The 19,269-nt window shown below is 32.9% G+C and overlaps 2 protein-coding genes across 3 annotated transcripts in view; one reads left to right on the top strand and one right to left on the bottom strand.

Annotated features, from left to right (window-relative positions):
* Nucleotides 1-5,120: 5,120 nt before the first annotated feature.
* On the top strand, nucleotides 5,121-8,736 carry LOC117691619 (tripartite motif-containing protein 2-like). 2 transcript variants are annotated; one of them, XM_034478081.2, is made up of 3 exons: nucleotides 5,121-5,275; nucleotides 5,533-5,655; nucleotides 5,910-8,736. In XM_034478081.2, the coding sequence occupies exon 3, from the start codon at nucleotides 5,955-5,957 to the stop codon at nucleotides 7,632-7,634; it is 1,680 nt and encodes a 559-aa protein (XP_034333972.2). In that variant the 5' UTR covers nucleotides 5,121-5,275; nucleotides 5,533-5,655; nucleotides 5,910-5,954; the 3' UTR covers nucleotides 7,635-8,736. The 2 variants fall into 2 exon arrangements, with proteins under 2 accessions (XP_034333972.2, XP_065926955.1); XM_066070883.1 differs by having other exon boundaries at nucleotides 5,124-5,275; nucleotides 5,482-5,655.
* Nucleotides 8,737-15,103: 6,367 nt separating this feature from the next.
* The window catches only part of LOC117691618 (DNA-directed RNA polymerase III subunit RPC2-like), a 73,142-nt gene continuing 68,976 nt past the window's right edge, over nucleotides 15,104-19,269 (bottom strand). The window contains exon 29 of the mRNA XM_066070881.1: nucleotides 15,104-15,423. Coding sequence (XP_065926953.1) covers nucleotides 15,201-15,423 — 223 coding nt within the window. The 3' untranslated portion in view covers nucleotides 15,104-15,200. The remainder of the gene's footprint in view (nucleotides 15,424-19,269) is intronic.

Raw genomic sequence — 19,269 nt, 5'->3', positions numbered from 1 at the left:
AGACTTGAAACTTTTACTAATGTATTCAGTACATTTAGAGGCTCCTTCAATCTATTCATTCCGAAAGGGTCCAAGGTCCCTTTCTAGCAGTTATTGCCCCTGAAAGTTTCGAACATTCAATAAAAAAATGAACAACTCTAACACTGTTGTAGGTATAAATGACAACTCTAACGTAGGGTTCTCAATAATATATCTATTACTTTATAAGCTCTGAAATTTTTAACATTAATGCATGTACCACAATAGGTAATTTATCAATATCACATCATCATAAAAATGAAATAGATCACACATAATACATCATTGCATGGTATAAGATTCAAAATAACCAGTTCATGACTTTGCCAAAGATAGTTTACAAACAAGAGTTACTCCCCTTATCGCAGTGCTAACTTAGATATCTAAAGAGTTAAACAATATTTATCCTGTGTAATTATGAGTTACATGTAATTTTTAGTTTAAACAATATTTATTGATATTTTTACAGATACAGGTACAGATAGTTGACATAATGTACAATAAGATTGGGAAACAAGCAAAAAGGCTTAAATACAAATCCCTCTCTTAGATAAGAAAAAATATGAGGTGCAAATTACATGTACGTATGATGGAAAAAAAAATCAAAAAACTTACAAAAGAGAAAGAAAGAAAACATCCAATATATATTAATCAAGAGTAGTGCGCATACCTATATGTATTTATCCACATCTGCATGATTCTTAGAACCATTTTAAGAAGACCTAGCTTGGACTTTTGGTTGGACTTAGCTAAAATGATTTATTTCTTATGTCAATTGTGGTATTGGGTTGTCCCAAAAATAAACAAGTCCACTAAGGGCCGAGTTCTTTATTTATTCGGATGATTAAGGAATTTAAGGATTAAACCCTGTAATATAATTAATAGATACATTGTATCATGCAGCATAACAATGATCAATGTTTACAATAAGTTTCAGCATACTCACTAATCAAACTATTTGTACAGAAGGATAACTCTGATTATAATGTATCATACTTTCAGGGTCAATTAGAGTTACTGCCCTTGAACACACTTTACCAAAATATAGAAATATGTTCTATATCATTATCAATATCAATATTTAATTAAATGAAAAAAATAAACTTTCAATGTAACTCCTTTGAAGATAACATTATTTCAAGATACATATAACAAACATAAAAATATAACTTTGCAACGATCACCTAGCTGTTTATGGAACAACTGGTTTCACATGCATGTGTAGTATAGCTGCTGATATTGGCAGCATATTGATATTATAATGGTACTCTCTAACTACAAGTATTAAATATGTAACAATAAATAACCTTTCACATATAATAGAAATAAAATATAGCTTAGATATCAAAACTATGAATTACTGGCCAGAGATACTTTATAAAATACATTCTTTCAGAAATAATAGAGAGGTTAAAAATAGCAAATCAACGTCTACGCGTACGTGTACACATGAACAAAACATGTGCATTACGTCATCAGTTTGTGTAATGACGAATTTCTACACTATGTACCCGAATAAACATACGTGTAAATTGCAAAGTACCCGTAAGTTAGAACTTGTGGCTTCTGTTTCCTTGTTGGCTATGTATTTTAACAAATATGCTTAATATTTATCTTAAGGCTGAATATCTAATGCGAATACTGATCTCAACAAACATAAATTTTTATTAAAATCTAACATGTTATTGGAAATTTAATTCCTCCAAAATGCAATATATGGCTCTGTTATTTTATTCATCTGTGATAAATAAAAATATACATAATATATAAACAATGATGTATAATAAAATTAACACATGCAGAATTCTCAATTTTCGATAGTGACTAAAATTCTAAGCTTAGTAGAAGAGGATATCCAGAATTACATTAAAACATTTACACGTACAGGTACACGTTACAATTAACTGCTAAACAAGAAAAGTAATGTGAACTGGAACTTGTAACCTACACGTACAAGTACGCGTACCCATTGGTCTGCTAAACCTCTCTATTGTAACCTCAAAAAGTAGAATTAGCCAAATGTAACAATTAACAGAAAATATCATTATTACTTGATCAAATCATTTATCAAAATTCAAGAATACCAAAAAAAGAACACTTACTATAAATGACCACTTCCAAAATGTTGATCAAATAAATAAATAGGTTAAATTATCTCTTGAAGAAAACAGGTCTTTCTCCTAAGAATACTTGGTCAGTTAGAGCGGGAAAATTATAAAAACAAGTAAACTAACTGATCATATCCACGTGTCCGTAAGTGACCATACAGGTGAAATGACTTAAGGCTATAAAATATCAGAAGCCACTAGAATAGGTAACAAGAGTTCCTCCGCTACATTGACAACTGTCATTTACAGTATCCATCGGGTTTATGTGTGGACACCAGAGACAACCTCTTTGTGGCTGAGTACGACACAGGTAAAGTGCAGAAAATACAATATCTGATGTAAACAAACTGTGTGTGTATTATATGTAAACATACTGTGTGTGTATTATATGTAAACAAACTGTGCATGTATTATATGTAAACAAACTGTGCATGTATTATATGTAAACAAACTGTGTGTGTGTGTATTATATGTAAACAAACTGTGTGTGTATTATATGTAAACATACTGTGTGTGTATTATATGTAAACAAACTGTGTGTGTGTATTATATGTAAACAAACTGTGTGTGTGTACTATATGTAAACAAACTGTGTTGATATTATATATTGCAAGTACAAGTATATTAAACCAATTAACATGTAATCAAACTGTGATTTCTGACTATAATTATATATTTGTTGCATGTAAACAAACAGACAGTTGATATGATGTTTTACATAAAAAGAATATATTCACTGCATGAGGAGCATAGTTACAATTACAATTAATTGTATATAATTAATTACCATGTACATGTAATAAATAATAAGTATCTGAATATGAAGTGGTTTTTCACCACACAGATCAAGGTTTTCATGAGTTTAAATATTGTCATAGCTATCTTGGTATATTGTTTGATTGGAATATAATGAGGCAGTGTACCGTTTTCTCCGGTAAAACATTGTTATTTCCAGTAGGTGAGGATAATTACATACTTTGTATATTTTGATCAATATGTAAATACATATAGTGTGTACATGCTGTTAGGTTTAACTGGTATATGTGACTTGTTTTTAATTAATATGTATAAATAAACACACTGATAGAATGAATAAAATTATTAAATTAAACATGTTTTATTCATTGCCAAATCATGACAAATTACTTGTGCGTAAAATTCGTTATAATTTGGATATATTAAATTACATAACAGAGTAACAATTTAAAAAAAATACCACATGTATCGACTATCAATCCTTGTTTAAAACATTTTCTCAACCAATCACATTTAAGTATTTTACTTGTATGGAAAGCAAAGTAAAATAGAACAAGAGATGTTTGTGAAACACTTATGCCCCCCTCCCTTGGAAACATCCACAAAGAAAATGAATGTAAACTTCCAATAACTGAAATTTTTCTAAGTCCAAGGGCCATAACTCTGTCGAAAATTGCTCTCTCATACCAAAAATCAAAATTGACATAGATATTATCATGATAAACCTGTATACCAAATTTCATTTCAATACGTTCATCCTCTGCGAAGAAAATGAGCGGAAACTGCAAAAAACTAGAATTTTTCTACATCCAAGGGCCATAACTCTGTCGAAAAATTGCTTGATCGTACCCAATATCGAACTTGACTAGATATTATCATGATAAACCTGTATACCAAATTTCCTTTCAATATGTTCATCCCTCTGCGAAGAAAATGAACAGAAACTGTTGGTGGACCGACCGACCGACAGACAGCAGCAAAGCAATATGCCCTCCCTTCTTCGAAAGGGGGGCATAAGTAAATAATGATTACTTGATAGGTGCATAAAAGGCAGGGATAGTAGTCTGTTTCTAAAGATGAACATGTAAAGTATAGATGAACTGTAGGATGATGATGCTGTTGATGATGCTATATAAATAATATCCATGAATGTTATGTCACATGCTGTTTGTCACAACTACCCAAAGTCCAAGCTCTTGTTAAAAATGTTCTACCAGGTATATTGAACTCATCTGGTATGGTATCTATAAACATACAACAATGCTCTTAAAACTACATTTAGGTGATCTGGCTAAAAGCTGGTAAAATAACTGTAATGAGTAGGGGTTGACAAGCAAAGTTAAAAAAAAAATGAATTCCAAAATCATGAAAATCCTAGTGGGGGGGGGGGGGGGGGGGGGACCGGTTTACCTTCAACTTCAATTTCACTCTTAATTTCCTTATCTTCAATTCAATTCTTTACATATTTCCCGAAAAGGGGGGGGGGGGGACTCCATTATAATTCAATTAATATGTAAATTTAAGAAAAATGTCTGCTCTGAGAAAAACTGAAAGGGGGGGGGGGGGGGCTGGCTCCCCCCTGATGCTACGTGCCTGTACATGTATCAATAATGAATGTTTATGCTGATGATGGGATTTGAACCCACTCTTCATTCTCAATAGAATGTGTGCACCATTACACCACACCAGCTTTTTTGTACAGATGAAATTACTACATGGTTATAAATTGATTTTTTAATGTTCAAGTTCTTCAAAAGATTCTTTTAATCCTTTACAGAACTCAAAGCCATTAATACAGTAGCAGGTATTTGAATCTTAAGACCTTAGATGGGTCTTCTTCAACAGAAATTTATAATGCATGCCCTTGACCTTTAAAAATTTGACCTTGGAAAACATTTTTAAAATCTTAACACATTATGATATAAAAAGTTACCTAGAGCAACTTTTAGCAATTAAATACAAAATGGTGTTTCTAAAAACAGATGGATCAGTCTGATGCCTATATTCCTATATACACCCCCCCCCCCCTCCCACCAACACACAAAGTTAAAGAATTTTTTTTAAAAGAGGGGTTATGTTCATATAAAAAAAATTCAAAACCTAAACCGAATGTTTTATACTGTTTTTCTGTAGAATTCTGTTTACATTTAAACCTTTAAAAAATGTGTGACCTAGATTCTAGAGTACTCAGATATCCAATTTATCTGTCCTTGTCATATTACAGGTTTCTACCTGACATTTACGTCTAAATCACGTGATCCTATACAGGTAGGTGGACCAGGAACAATAAACACCTGTGACCCGCCATGTTGGATTGAAGTTTTTCAATACTATAACATTATGGTTCTGAAGTTGTATGTAAAAGTAATCTCTGGAATCCTTTGAACATGCAGGTATGTCTTTTTTTTAGATCAACTGGAGTGATATAAATATATCTAACTCTCTTTCTATGACCGGTAATTATTGTCCAGGGGGAGGCTTGTGGCTAGTAAAAATATATATTGTATTAATGAATAAGGCCATACTCATATACATGTACATGTACCAGTAATTATTTTATTTTGGTTTTTATTTTCTTTGATTTTGAACAATATCTTAGAATTAACCACATTGTACTGACCAAGAACAACAATTTGTCATCTACATGTAGACTGTGGACAGAGAATGTTGCAACCTTTAAATCCCACGGGTAGCTGGGAGACCAGGGACAAAGATTAAACGCCCAGAACCCGCCATGTTGGATTGTGATGTTCTGTAGATGGATTAGAATTGAGTATGTTCTTCAAGTGACCTATTTATAATTAATTTGACAGTTTTATCAAATTTTAAAAAAACATTTACCGGTAAGTTAGTTAAAACTGTTGTTGATAGATAAGTTCCACCCACAAAAACAGAGCAATAGCATGTAATGGTATAAATTAATATATGAAATGTACTGCATAAAATATTGATTTGATGTATATTACATTTAATTTTATTCATGTAATTTTGATTATACATGTATTTCATGTTCCAAATTCTTTTCAGATAAATGCCTATCCCCCTAGATAGTAAAGAAAAGGATCCCTGACCATGGACCCCTGGAACAGTGCACAGGATGTTGTCCGCTGCACCCTGTGTCGGGACTCTGTGGCCCCCATGTATTGTGAAGTTTGTCATATACATCTGTGTAAAGACTGTGTAGAGGAACATTTCTCTGATTCCTCTAAAGTCCATAAAGTGGTGCCACTTAAACAATATTTAACCACCCTGAACTATCCCAAGTGTAGGAAACACCCCATCAAACAATGTGAACTCCACTGTGAACAATGTGACATTCCTATTTGTGTACAATGTATTTCTTCTAAAAAACATTTAGGACATATACAAGTTGACATTCTGAAAACCTTTGAAAGCAAAACCGAAAAGTTGCAAAAAGATTTGCAAGAATTGGAGAAATTCATTTATCCTAAATACAAAGAGATTGCCTCCAATATCCCAGTTCAGAAAGCTGATCTGAGTAAAAACTCCCAGAAATTGACAACAGCAATAGACAAACATGGAGAAGTCTGGCACAGAGAAATAGACACCATTATACAGAAACTGAAATCTGATCTTGATGAAATGGACACCAAACACCTGGCTGTCTTAGACAAACAGGAAGATGAAATCACACACACCATTTCTGAAATCACACAGAGCATTGCAGATCTGAAGAAGTTACTGGACTCCAATGATGTCAGCCGTGTCTCTGCCTACAAATCCAGGATTGCTGAATTCAGAAAATTGCCTCCTAAACTCACAGTTTCTCTACCAAACTTCACCCCTCAGAAAATTAACCCAGAACAACTTTATCAACAATTTGGTTCCCTGTCAGCATCCTCCATTACAACAGAGGAACATGGCTACACCATGGAAACCTCAGAAGCTGGATCCTCTCCTCTCACACCACTGCTTGATGAGCCACGGATCATCTCCACCATACAGACACAGTATGGAGGCCTTGTTAATTATCTAACCAGTGTTACTTGTCACAGTGATGAAGAAATCTGGACGCGTGGTAATAATAAGATGATGAGTCTCTACAACCTGCAGGGGGAACTAGTGAAGTCAGTCCAAACCAAGTCAGGATACGCTCCACAGGACATAGCAGTGACAAGGAGTGGGGATCTAGTTTATACTGATAACAGAGATAGAACTGTGAACATAGTGAAGAATACACAGATACAGACAGTGATCAGACTACGGGGGTGGAAACCTCTCGGTGTCTGTAGTACCTCCTCTGGTGACCTCCTGGTTGTCATGTACAGTGATGATAATAAACAAACAAAAGTTGTGTGTTACTCTGGCGCCACACAGAAACAAAGTATTCAGTACGACGACAAAGGACAACCTCTCTATTCCTCTGGTAGATACCTTAAATACATCAGTGAGAACAGGAACCTAGATATCTGTGTGTCAGACTATGACGCCCGTGCAGTAGTGGTGGTCAATCAGGCCGGGAAACTCCGGTTTACCTACACTGGTCCTCCCTCTACTACCAAGGAATCATTCTATCCACGCGGCATCACAACAGACAGCCAGGGTCGGATCCTGACAGCAGACTGGAGCAACCACCGTATCCACATCCTGGATCAGGACGGACAGTTCCTCCGCTACATTGACAACTGTAATTTACAGGAACCACAGGGTGTATGTGTGGACACCAGAGACAACCTCTTTGTGGCTGAACTACACACAGGTAAAGTGAAGAAAATACAATATTACATGTAAATCAATTAACTGCAATGAATAAAATGTAATGAGACAAACTAAGTATAATTATATACTGTGTAAATATTACCAGTAAAGAAACTGTTTTACATTGCGCCTGAACATACTGTGTATATAAGATGAGAATACATTGTGTGTTTGTATTGTATATAGGTATGTATCCTTACAGATAAAATATATATAATATGTGTTACGAGTCATGTCAGTTTTTTATACAACTATCACTATCTTCATATGTTGTATGTAACAATTGTATCACATGTAAACAACTTGACCATATCTATCAGAGGTAACCACACTGACTGTTGACTGTATTGTGTAAAACATGTAGGCTTTCATCACGAGTATAATCATTACATATGTCCTCAAACTATGTGTGTTTGAACGCCAATTTTTTTTATGAAACAAACAAATTGTGTATGTTATATTACCGGTACATGCATATTATGTTGTCAAACTATGTGCGTTTGAATGCCAAAACAATTTAAATTGTTTCTTTTATAAATATTACTAATACATGTAGCTGACTATTGTTGACAGTTTATCTATAACATGTGAAACAGTCTTTGTTTTTAACATAAAAAAAGGCAATGGTCTCTATATGTTTAATTTAAATGTGGTTATCATATCTGAGCAAACTTTTAGTTACATGTACATGTATTAATGGCGAAGGTTAATGGACGTATAGCACTCAATTCTTTACCAGCAATGGAGCGAGGCCACGAAGGGACTGAGGCCCATCACTTATAAAGAGGAGTGGTACAGGTATATTAACCCAATCAGAATTTACATTGTCAGACCATAATCATCATCTTTACTTACCTTTGATCTTAAGAATTAGAGTAGTCGTTAGTGATTTCTATCAACCTTGTTTTCTCTGCTGAATGTTCAAAACTTCAGAAAATCCACATCCAAAATGTTCAGGTCCTAATTTAATGTTCTGGTTTTTTCTTTGAGTGTTTTATTTCCTGTATGATCTAATCGGACTTTTTCCTGAAAATGTATTTAGACAATAAGAATATGTTTTTTATACATGATTATGCTATGTATGAAGTTTGTGGGCTTTAATCAATAAAACTTTTATCAGAGAAATAATGTTTTTTGAATCAAACAATATCATATATCTAAACGATTAAATTAATACATATTAATTATTAGTATCTAACAAGTTTTTCTCTCTTTCTAATTTCTCTCTCAGACATTTTTTCCATAAGACTATTATTATACAATTATATAAAGCTTAAGCAGTCAATAGACCCGAATGTTTTTCCCAAGGTGCAGGCAATAGATCATACTGAACTGTTCCCTGCACCAAGGGAAAAAAATCGGGTCTACTGACTGTTCAGGCATTAAATAAATGCTTTATTACCTAATTCCGTTTTTGAGTATTCTGTGTTTGCAAATTTTAATTACTGAAGGTTATACCATTGTGTATTCAGGTCATTGTTAATCAATACCAAGATGATCTAAAAGATAAATTTTCAGAACAGTAGTAAAATAACATAAAAAAGGCATTTTTTAATCTTGTAGCAATTAAACTTTTTTCCAAAATACGTTGTCGTTTCAATAGATCGCAGTCTATTGACCGGCGGTCCAATACATCATAATCTATTGAACGGCGGTCTAATAGATCATAGTCTATTGACCGGCGGTCCAATAGATCGCAGTCTATTGACCAACAGTTCAAAAGATCACTTTCAAATCTGAATACACATACAAAATAGACAAAAATATTTAATTTGTAATAAAACAACAAAATCCCTTTGATTAGGTAATAATTTCATTTATTATCTAATCAAAAGGATTTTGTTGTTTTATTAGATTAAATATGTTGGTCTATTTTGTTATTTTGTATGTGTATTCAGATTTAAAAGTGATCTTTTGAACTGCCAGTCAATAAACTGCGATCTATTAGACCAGCAGTCGATCAATAGACTTTGATCTATTGGACCGGCACTATATTTTGAAAAAAAGTTTAATTGCTACAAGATTATAAGATCACTTAATTATGTTTGTTTTACTGTTGTTCTTAAAATTTATCAAGTAGGTCATCTTGGTATTGATTAACAATGACCCGAATGCATAATGGTATGAAACCCTTCTGTAATTTATAACAGTGAACACAAAATACTAAAAATTAAATTAGGCAATGAAACAATTATTAATGCCTGAGCAGTCAATATACCAGAATTTCCCCCCTTGGTGCAGGAAACAGCTCAGTGTGTTCTATTGCCTTCGGCCGTTGGCCTCGGGCAATAGAACCCACTGAGCTGCCCCGAGCACCTCGGGGAAAATATTCTAGTCTATTGACTGCTCAGGCATTAAATAATTGTGTACTATTTTGCATGTGATTTTCTTAACCATTGAGACCAATCAATCAGACAACAGGTCAATAGACTGTAATCAATATTGGACCAGCAAGGTATTTGTTTCGGAAAAACCAATCAAGGATTCAAATTTATATGTAACGTCGCGCATCTATGTATTGATTTAGAACGCATAATGCAATGAAAACCTTCTGTAATATACATTTGTGAACACTAAATACTACAAATGTAATTAAGTAATAAAACACTTTTGTTTAATGCCTGACCAGTCAATAGACCAGAAAAATGTTCCCATGGTGCAGGAAAAGCTCACTTATATGTTTTATTGCCCTCTGCTGTTAAGCCGTTGGCCTCGGGCAATAGAACCCACTGAGCTGCCCCGTGCACCTCGGGGAAAATATTTTGGTCAATTGACTGATCAGGCAATAAATATTTGTATACTGATCTGATCCCCCCTGTGGGAGACTTGGGGGGGGGGGGGGTCCTAGCTCAGACTTTATACTTTCTAATTTAAAATTTGAACTTCTGAAATTCACATTGTAAAGTTACTTCCGCCTCGCACTCCCCATCCACTCTCCTCCCGGCAAACATATCTTTATCCCTCGGATCCCCTGGGAATTCTTTCTGGATCCGCGCATGCCATCAAACTGTTGATTCAAAGAAACTATTTATACATGTTGAGTTATCATCTTTTTCAAAACAAGTTTGCATGATTCAGTGAAAAAACTTATCTTTGAAGGACTGACATGTTTATTTTATATAGGCCTATATAGCTTCCTTCTTTATCAGAAAAATTCGGGGTTTTTTTACAAGGCATAACATGTTATTTATGTCTCTGAAGGCATGTAGACTTATTCTAACTGCTATGTCTAAGTACATGTATGACAACAACGGACGGTGGGATTTTTGTAAATGACATTATTGTTGAAATTAAAAATGAACCATAATCATATAAATATAGCCTAAAGTAGATCTACCAGTCTATAAATTGTCCATCTGCATCTTCCAGACGACTTTCTGTAATTGTACCCCGAACCCGATCTTGAAATATACGGTAGCCCCCCCCCCCCCCCCCCTGGTTTTTTTAATGTTCCTTTACAAAATTACCTAAAACTAACATTTATATATTAAAGTTGGTGTGGTTATCATATCTGATTTATAGGCAGTCAAATATAAGCTTTGAAAACATCAGAAATATATTTTAATTTGGAATGAATTAAAAATCACTGCTTGTGCAGATCTAGAGCCGGGAGGGTGGGTCAGACCATCTGGAACCAACACCCCCCCCCCCCCCTCCAACCAGGATAATGAAAACGATTTGTGTAAGATTCACAGTTAACTAAGATACCGTAAATACTGTAGGCATCGGAATCTCTGCCAAACAAATACATTTCTCGGACCACCAGTCCACTATACCTACACCTTTGGAAACACTGAGACATGCACGTAGCATGTTATATTACAAAAGCACATTAGGGCCGCAGCAGTATTTTTTATTATTTTTTTTATAACAAATTATAAATTTGTTTTAACAAATTATAAATTTGTTTTAACAAATTATTAATTTGTTATAACAAACTAATAATCTGTTAAAACGTGATGTAATATTCCATTACGCCAAGAGGCATAACTCGTATCTTCAAAATAGCTACAGATGGAGGATTACTCTTTTGAGTGGGGGGGGGGGGGGGTAAATATATTTAAATATATTAATATATCAAATCAAATATGTATACATATTTGATTTGATTTTCTACAAAAGTGTATTGGTGCCAGATTGTGATTTTCCCTTAAGGTGGCTCTATACACCCACAGTTTATTCCAATTTTCAATAGAAGACCACAAAACATATACTTTAACAAATATTAAAATGATGATAAGGATACTAATGGTATTTTTAAAGAAATTTTTAATGTTTTTTCGTGTTTTTGTAAAATAATTTTTAAAAAATTAACAATGAACAAATTTAGAGAATTTTTTTTGTCCTTCAGACACCTAAAAAAATATAACACTTCTTAACATTCAAAAGTGTTCTTATTGCAATTTCTTTAGCATTTCCTCAAAACATAATTTTTCATATTTTCTTACTCTGTTCACAAATCATCTAAAAAAGCTGCTTGATGTTATAAGAAAATGTGTTTTAATAAATGTGAAATAAAACAAATTGACTGAAAATCATTGCAAATAAACACAAAAAAATATTTTAAATTTTATTTGGTATGAAAGTTCCTCACGTGAGAGTTATTGTTCCTAAGTCGAAAGGCCCAAACACCTTGGGGACTGTTCATTTCTGATCATGATCGAGTTGAAGAAAATTTCCTAAATATCATGTTGGGATTATAAATACATACATATTTCATTATAAGTAAATATGTTCGCTTTAATGCCAAACTAAGTCAAATAAATAAAGGGTATAATTAACTAATAGGATTTATGTATCCCAACCTAAGAGAAATTCCATCCCCTTAAGGTGGTAAGGAACATCTGTTGATATTAATGTAGTTTAAAGTATATTATAATTGAAATACTTTCACTGGTTTCGAATTTTCTTTCACAGTATTCAACCAAAAAATACGTTTTAGAAAATTTGGAAAAGTTAAAAAAATGTTCGTCTTCAACGGGATTCGAAATCATGACCAATAGGTTTGTAGGGAATCAACTAAACCACTGCACTACGCTGTAATATGTCGATGATGGGAAAGAAACTATTTAAAAAAAATATACTTGATTTTATTATTTCGATAAATAATATGACACAATATGAAGGTGTTATATACCACATTACTTGTAAGTAAAGAATTTTCCAATTATGAAATTAAATCTATTCATTTAACAAATTTTTCAAAAAGCGGTCACCCACACAACTCGCCTCGGTTTAAATCAGCCAGTACCGGAATTGCATGCTTCCAGATTTACTTTTTTGCGTACTGCGTCATCAAAAAGTGGTGTATAGAGCCACCTTAAATCCCCAACTTTAATATTGGAGTTTCCAACTTTTTTGCTTGAACAAATTTCTTGTACTAAATATATAACGGTATACATTATTCAGGCTAACTGTGTATAAACTTATAGTTGTATCTGTCTGAACTATAGAAGTTTTCATATTAATATTATAATGTAATAATATATATTTAAACGTATACAGTATCAGATATCAATTTAAATATCGAAATGATTTTGAATCAAACAAATATGTTATCTAATATGTAAAGCAAGAGGAAACGCCCGAGAAATTACATTTGAATGTTGTTCGTTTGATTTTTGTGCAATTTAGCCTTGTATCATTTAAAATTGAGCAACTTGTGTTCCGTTCATAGTGATATTAAGACTTGAAAATTTGAACACAACCATCACCATGCAGTGTTCAGATTTTATGCCTATCAAATTTCAAGGTCATATCAAAAGTTTTAAGGTCAAATGTGATTACATTATTTAGGATTTTTATCATTTTTCACATTCGTCAAATAAACAAATAATCTCAAACCAACGGTCAAATTTTCATCATTATTTTTAAAATAATTTAATTATCGGTCGGTCATGACAATCAGTCAATCACACTGCTAAATTTGATTCAAATTTGAACTATACAATTTCTTTTTAGATACCTTTAGGTGTTTCAATTTTTCGACTAAAAAGATGATTTACAAGTGCTATTCTAACATTATGTTACATCAGAAATTATACCTTAGTTACCAGTTAGAATTTATTTAAGTGTCTGTAAGTAAAAAAAAGGTCTCATGTATAAATACCAGTACAAACATTTGTCATATCTTAAAAAGTGACCTATTATGTAAGTACAATATCAGCGCTTTTCCCTGTTACGTATATTGAGTTTTTTTTAATATTTATCAATACTGAAATAAAGTTAAAATGTTGAAACAAGTGAAAAGCTGTCAATGTGACAGCAATCCGGGTTTTCTTTTATGTGAACTGTATCCATAATCCATGTCAAACCCTGAATTGATAAACACTACCTACCGTATCCAGTGAAATGGAGTACCCTATATGCAATATTTTGCCAAAAAATGGCCAAGTCAAAAGCTGGTAATTTTTTCATAAATTATCGGAAATCAAAATCCTAGCAATATGCACACCTCTAATATATGTACAATTGATCTGCAAAAGAACAACTTCCCATCTTGAAAACTGTAGGAGTTATCCGTACAATGAGGGTACCCTTTTTGGCAGCCGCCCACCCACCCACCATTTTAATAACCGGATTTTTCCGTTGGAAAACCCGGCTAAAAATGGTTACATCTTTAATAAAACGTTGTTCTAATATATGTGTTTGATTTAGTAAAAGTGTAAGAATATGCAAAATTTAGAATTTAATATTCTAATTTTAATATTTAAGTAAACGTCTTCACATATTTTTGTTTCGAGGAAATTTCCAAAATCGGTATACACACACAACTTTACTTATGTCTATGCAATGTTAAATAAACAAAAAATTTAGCTTTCTTTTTTCAAATATTGTACCCGCGAGATCTCAGAAACTGTAAGTGATCAAAAGAAAAAACGTTTGTGGATGATAGATATTTGGTTGAAGATATGTTCGACGGGTTTCATTTTGTCAACCGTCACTTCCAGTTCTCACCGGAACCGTTAAAACAAATCAAGTTTTAAATTAATTTGGCTGTTTCTTTTTTGACTGTTTTAGTTAGACAATCAACAATGATATACATTAAGTAAATGTACAAGAATTAAATTTTAATTTTCATTGAGCACTTCCGTTTGTCCGTTTCCGGACCCGAGACAAAGCCTTGTCTCAACGAGATCTCAGATTTGGCAGAGACTTAAACAACCAAACTTTGAGGAAAGATAGACCTACGTATGTAGATATCTTTAAACTATTTCTTTGTTTTTGATGAAAGTAGTTTCTATAAAAAAAAATTGAGCTCAATAATACATGTATTATGTAATACAAGAACGGAAGACCTTTTTGTTGCTATCATACACGGTTTTTTTTCCAAAAATATACGACACCTTGATGATTCACTGGTACCTGAAATGTTGAGAGAGACTGACTGACGGATGGGCCAAAAATCGTATCCCCCCCCCCCCACAACTTGTTGCATGGGGTAGAATGTGTTCTTTATCTCTTCTGGGTTTTCAAACATTGGTGACAATAAAACAAACATATGGTTATCAGGTACATTACTGATTCCAATTTATTGTCAACAAAATAGTGTGAACTTGTACAAAATTATGTAGGAATATAGTGTCTGTAATATATGTACTAGACTTCATTGTAACGTTTTAGAGATAGTCTTGGCACAATGTTCATCGACTGTAACTCCTGGAACAACAGTTTACAGGCGTACGGCATTTTGAGAGTGGAGACATGACGTGAGGATTTACAGAACTCGCACCAGCCCGAGTATCCCAGGAGTCCACATTCTCCGCATACGTCCACCTCAAAGGCGTCGCTAGATATCATCAGTCTCTCCAGTAGCAGCATGCTGTAAAGGAATCAACACTCACTTCATGGTTACTTCAATATTCCATGATATTTGATGAATATAAATCATTATGATTTTTAATACCACAAGTTCTTTTTTCTAAAATTCAGGGATACTTTTTTTATTATCAGAAATCATTATAATATTCCCCAAATTCTTAAGACTGTGATCATACAATAATCCATATTTCGCAAACATCGTAAAATTATGTTTGATAAACTTGCCTTGCACCATAACCAATGAGACAATCTCGTTCCATCTCGCCCAATCTCAGACCTCCATCTCGAGATCGCCCCTCTGTAGGTTGTCGAGTCAGTACCGCTCTCGGTCCCTTGGCTCGAGCATGCATCTTATCTAGAACCATGTGCTTCAGTTTCTGATAGTATATGGGGCCAAAGAATATGTAGGCCTCCAGCGGCTCCCTAAAGTTCAAACAACAGTATTATATAAGATAAAATACAAGTACTTGTGATACTACTTTTACCTATTATTGTAAGTATTCATGGTGAGTATTGCAGAACATTTGTACATAAAAACCAGGCAGCTTACCCAGTTATTCCTGAGGTTACAAAGTCCTTGCCGAGATAATTAAATCCATGTTTTACGAGATCCTCTGATAAATCACAGACTTTGTCTCCCCCAAATGCTAAAAGAACACAAAACTTAAGAATGAAAAACACAGGAGTTCAGAGTTTCTAACAAATCTCACTATAGTTAAAGACATCTAAACAATCTCTCCTCATAAATGATATTTAACAAATGTTTGTCACTGATTACAGATAGATGATCATTATACAATAAGCTTGTCTTGTGGCTGGCTGAGGTGCATGTTTATGTTTGTACCAAACAGTTTTTGAAAATTCTTTAAGCATTAAAATTTTCAATAATTTCTAAGCTGCACCTTAGTTTTTATTTCAAGATTCAAGAAACGCTTTAACAATTTTTATCCTGCATTGGTACATATAGCAAAGTTTTGTTTATCAATGCACAGATTCAGAAAATGTTTCCAGGAGGGCTTCTAGGAATAATTTGTTTGTAATGAGTAATGAGTTTTGTAGTAAATTTTCCAGGGAATCAACAGATGTCAATCATTATATTTTCTGTTATTTCCATTTCACAGAGAAATAATACTGTGAATTACCTGTTCCGTAGTGAAATTTCCCTTCCAGGACCCCGGCCTTACTTCCCAACAGTTCCATCAGCTTACCGACCGTCATTCTGGACGGGTAACCATGGGGATTCATTATCTACAGAATAAAACCGAAGAATCACCCTCATTCTGGATGGGTAACCATGGGGATTCATTATTTACAGAATAGAACAGAAGAATGTCATTCTTGACAGGTAACCTTAATCTACACAATAATTTTTGTGTAAAGGTAACATACCAATACAAATTCAAGAGTTAAATCTTTTTGTTTTAATGTACGCAGAAGACATGGTAATTTTCTCCGAAACTGCACATGAGCTTCAAGAAATGTTAAATACATTGTATTCTTATACATCTGTCTGGGATCTTACTGTAAATGTACAAAAAACCAAAATTGTCATTTTTAGAAATGGTGGTAAAATTCACAATAATGAAAGGTGGTATTTAAATGGCGAGCCAATTGAGGTTGTCGATAGCTTTACATATCTGGGCCTTTTGTTACAATATAATGGAAAGTTTAACAATACACAGAAACAGTTGGTGAGCCAAGGGAGAAAAGCCATGTTTTCTTTAAAGTCAAAAACAAGTCAATTGTATCTGAACACAGAAACAATGCTGTCAATTTTTGATACTTATATTGCTAGTATATTAAATTATGGCTGTGAGATATGGGGCATGCATGCTGCAAATGATATAGAAAAAGTGCATTTAGAATATATTAAATTTGTGTTAAGTGTGAAGAAGAATACAAACACTGCACTTGTATATTTTGAAACTGGGAGGCTACCTATGAAAACTATACGAATGTTTAGAATTTTCAAATTTTGGTTCAAATTGTTACAAAGTCAGAATTGTATTTTGCAGTCCTGTTACAAAATGCTGTATAATGAGTGTGAATCGTCTTTAGCACCTGCTGAAAATTGGGTTACTGTAATTAAAAATAAACTTTTTGAAATAGGTCTAGGACATATATGGTATGAACAGGAGTATATACATTGTGCAACCTATTTTCCTTTGATTAAAGCTGCTTGGTCCGATTTTTTTGTAATTACAGTATCAAATTTTTTTTTCATACAAATCATTTATCTTAGAAAGTTATGGACTTTCTCCTATTTTCACCAGCAGAATCAGTCTCCTTTCAAAGCTAGAAATATTCAAAGTAAATAAAAATAATTTCTCTTTGGGCAAACGAAAAAACAAACCAAAATGCATCACGGGAATGTTTAGAAAAGGAAACCGCTTGGTTTCGTCCCCCGAAATATTGGGGTTATTCCATCTGCATGCTATGCATCGATTGTAAAGAAAGCAGACTTTAGAAATATTAGAAATATTAGCGAACAAAACATGCACATGTTTATTTGTAATTTGTCTGATTATTTCGACCTTTATTTAAAGCGATGTCAAATTCGTAATACAACTATACCCGTCTCGTCGTCAGGGGTGAAATTTAACATGAGGCGAAATAACGAGGTACCTTTTAATGTCGTTTGTTTTGTTAGCAAATTTTGTACGTATTTTTCTTCATTGAAATTTGGTATAATTGACGGGTAAAACTACTGCAATGTCTATTATTATACATATACTAAGCATAGCCATCGTTTAAAAGCGTGCATAAAATTTGATATAAAATCGGACCAAGCAGCTTTAAGCAAAGAATCATTGATCACTTTATTCAACAACTTGTAGAACAGATTAATTCCTCATCTCGATGTTATTTTTATAAGCATATTATTCACCAGTTTTCATTACAATATTATTTAACAAAATCAATACCTTCTACATATAAGAAACAAATTACAAGAATTAGATTGTCATCTCATAGACTTGCAATTGAAAGTGGACGACACACTAATGTACCAAAAGAAAGACGCTTATGTAAATTTTGTTCAGATATTGAAGATGAATTCCATTTTGTTTTGAAATGTCAGCAGTATAGAGAAATCCGAGTAAAATATATTAAGAAATATTATTGGAAAAAACCTTCTGTATACAAATTTATACAATTATTAAGTGTTCAAAATTTTAAAGAACTGTGTAATTTGGGGAAGTATCTCCATCTAGCTTTCAATATTCATGATAATTAAGAAAAATTCTCTGGGGTTTTTTCGTCTGTTAGTAAAATTTTATTTTATATACATTGTCAATGTACTTTACATGTACATGTACCATACCATTGTTTCAATATTTTTTATTTATATGTAATAACCTATGCCAAAAGATGTATGTCTTGTGCAAATAAAGAATGACTAAGATGTGTATCGGCCCCTAACCGTAAAAAAAAAACAACAAAAAAAACAAAAAAAAACAGAAAGGGGATTAAACATTGACATTATCACGTGCTAATGTGAAGAGATGGTCAACAAACTACCTTTTAGATTTATATGTACTTTAAAATATTGAATCTGATGTTTTTTGTTATACATGTAGTTATTTAATAAAAATACATGTAATATCTGATTTTTTAAGCTTTTATGTTTAAATATGTTCCTATATCTTAAATCAATATAATATAAAGTTTAAAATTAGCCACAACAATCCAACACTTTTATGTAACCTACTCATATAAAAATGATAAGTCTCTATACTTACTTATACATGTAATACACAAATTTAATACAAAATTGTTACGGGGTCAGGTTAACTCAATAGTGCAAGTCTGACAAATAAAAAAATAACTTTTGCAATTAAAATGACAG

This window comes from Magallana gigas, chromosome 9 (genome assembly GCF_963853765.1).
Source record: "Magallana gigas chromosome 9, xbMagGiga1.1, whole genome shotgun sequence".
Taxonomy (NCBI): Eukaryota; Metazoa; Mollusca; class Bivalvia; order Ostreida; family Ostreidae; genus Magallana; species Magallana gigas.
Note: the sequence above shows the minus strand (reverse complement) of the source record. Positions and strands in the feature narration are given on the sequence as shown.